The sequence below is a fragment of the Arachis ipaensis genome, chromosome B08 (assembly GCF_000816755.2).
Source record: "Arachis ipaensis cultivar K30076 chromosome B08, Araip1.1, whole genome shotgun sequence".
NCBI lineage: Eukaryota > Viridiplantae > Streptophyta > Magnoliopsida > Fabales > Fabaceae > Arachis > Arachis ipaensis.
The window spans coordinates 10,831,925-10,833,367 of NC_029792.2; the positions used below are offsets into that span (position 1 = coordinate 10,831,925).

The 1,443-nt window shown below is 35.8% G+C and overlaps 1 protein-coding gene across 1 annotated transcript; it reads right to left on the reverse strand.

Moving 5' to 3' along the window:
* LOC107614407 (glutaredoxin-C9) lies at nucleotides 342–1,162 on the reverse strand. Its single transcript, XM_016316618.2, has one exon. It carries the CDS (start codon nucleotides 983–985, stop codon nucleotides 491–493), a length of 495 nt encoding a protein of 164 aa, XP_016172104.1. The 5' UTR covers nucleotides 986–1,162; the 3' UTR covers nucleotides 342–490.

Genomic DNA, 1,443 nt, shown 5'->3' on the forward strand with positions numbered 1-1,443 from the left:
TTTAAATTGTGTTAATTATCAATTTAGTATTTAAGAGATCCAAGCATTGAACAAAAAACCTTGCAAATTAAATATATTATTGACAAAAAATTTTTTTGATTAATTTTAAAATTTGTCAAAAGTGATGTTAAGTTTAAATCTTTTGGATACCAATTTTATTGTTAACAGATCATTTTATCAAAACATAATCGAAGAATAATGTTAGTGTCTCTCTGAAATCTGATTCTATAACCGTGGATAATACGGTAGCAAATAGCTAGCAATGGGTAAGCTATTTAACGCAGCTTTTATATCATAGAATTTTTCTTCTTTTTTTTCTTTTGTTAAATGACAACAATATATACATGGGAGTTAATTTACGTTATCAAAATAAGCAAATTGAAAGCTTCACGTTGTGATGATTTCAATCAATTACAGTTTGCAAAATAAAAGTAGCGAAATAAATTAAGCAGCAGCGAAAAAAATACTAAGAATGATGAGGCCATAATGATCATAGCCATAGGGCCCCAGCTTGTTTGAGAATGGGAACCAATTCACCAGAAATATGAGTGGCCATGATACGATCCAACCCTCCGAACAACTTTCCACCTATAAACACAGCTGGAAACTGAACCTTGTTGTTATCGCCGTCGCCAACACCACCGCCGATTGCTTCGAGTTCTCTTGCCACGCCTTCTTCGTCTTTCTCTTCCACCTCGTAAACCGCCGGGTTGACGCCGAGCCCCAAAAGCAAGCGCTTCACCACATGGCTCATGCAGCATCCCCGCCTCCCGAATACTATCACCGCATTTTCTGACACCATGTCATGAACCATCTTCTCGGAATCTTTACTAGCGAGATCTTTTTTGGGAGAGAAGAGAAAAGAGAGGGTATTATTTTTGTTATTATTGTCGTTGTTGTTATCAATGGGTTGGGAATGGATGATATTTAATGGCTGTGGGGTGAAGTGGGTAGTCCATGACCTGTATGGAATTGCTTGATGCATGACGAAATTGATAATATGGGCTTTAAATTTGGATGATGAGTACACAAATTAAATGTGATGAGAAGAAGCAAGCAGATATGAATGTGTATGTATGTGGTTATGAAGTGGGTAGGTTTTGGTTATGGTTATGGTTTTATGGTACTTATATGGCTATGCTTTATGGAATTGAATAATTTGGTTACAAGGGTATATATATATGAGGTATTGTAAAGGGTGATGATGAACATGATTTTGAAAGGGTCATGGTTCACTATTACGTCAACGGCCAAATTAGGCATAAATTATTTATTTTAATATTAATTAACGCGGTGGTATTTGGTCATATACTTCATACTTGTTGTGGCTGACGTTTTAGATTGTGTCACTCGCTCGCTTCCCACAGCTTTGCATTTTCTGTACGAATTGATTTGGACGGCGCCCAACTTGTTTTTCTACTCTTTATTTTTTATTTAATAATT

Coding starts and splice junctions, on each gene's coding strand:
- LOC107614407 (XM_016316618.2), bottom strand. CDS start 985: ATGCATCAAGCAATTCCATACAGGTCATGGACTACCCACTTCACCCCA.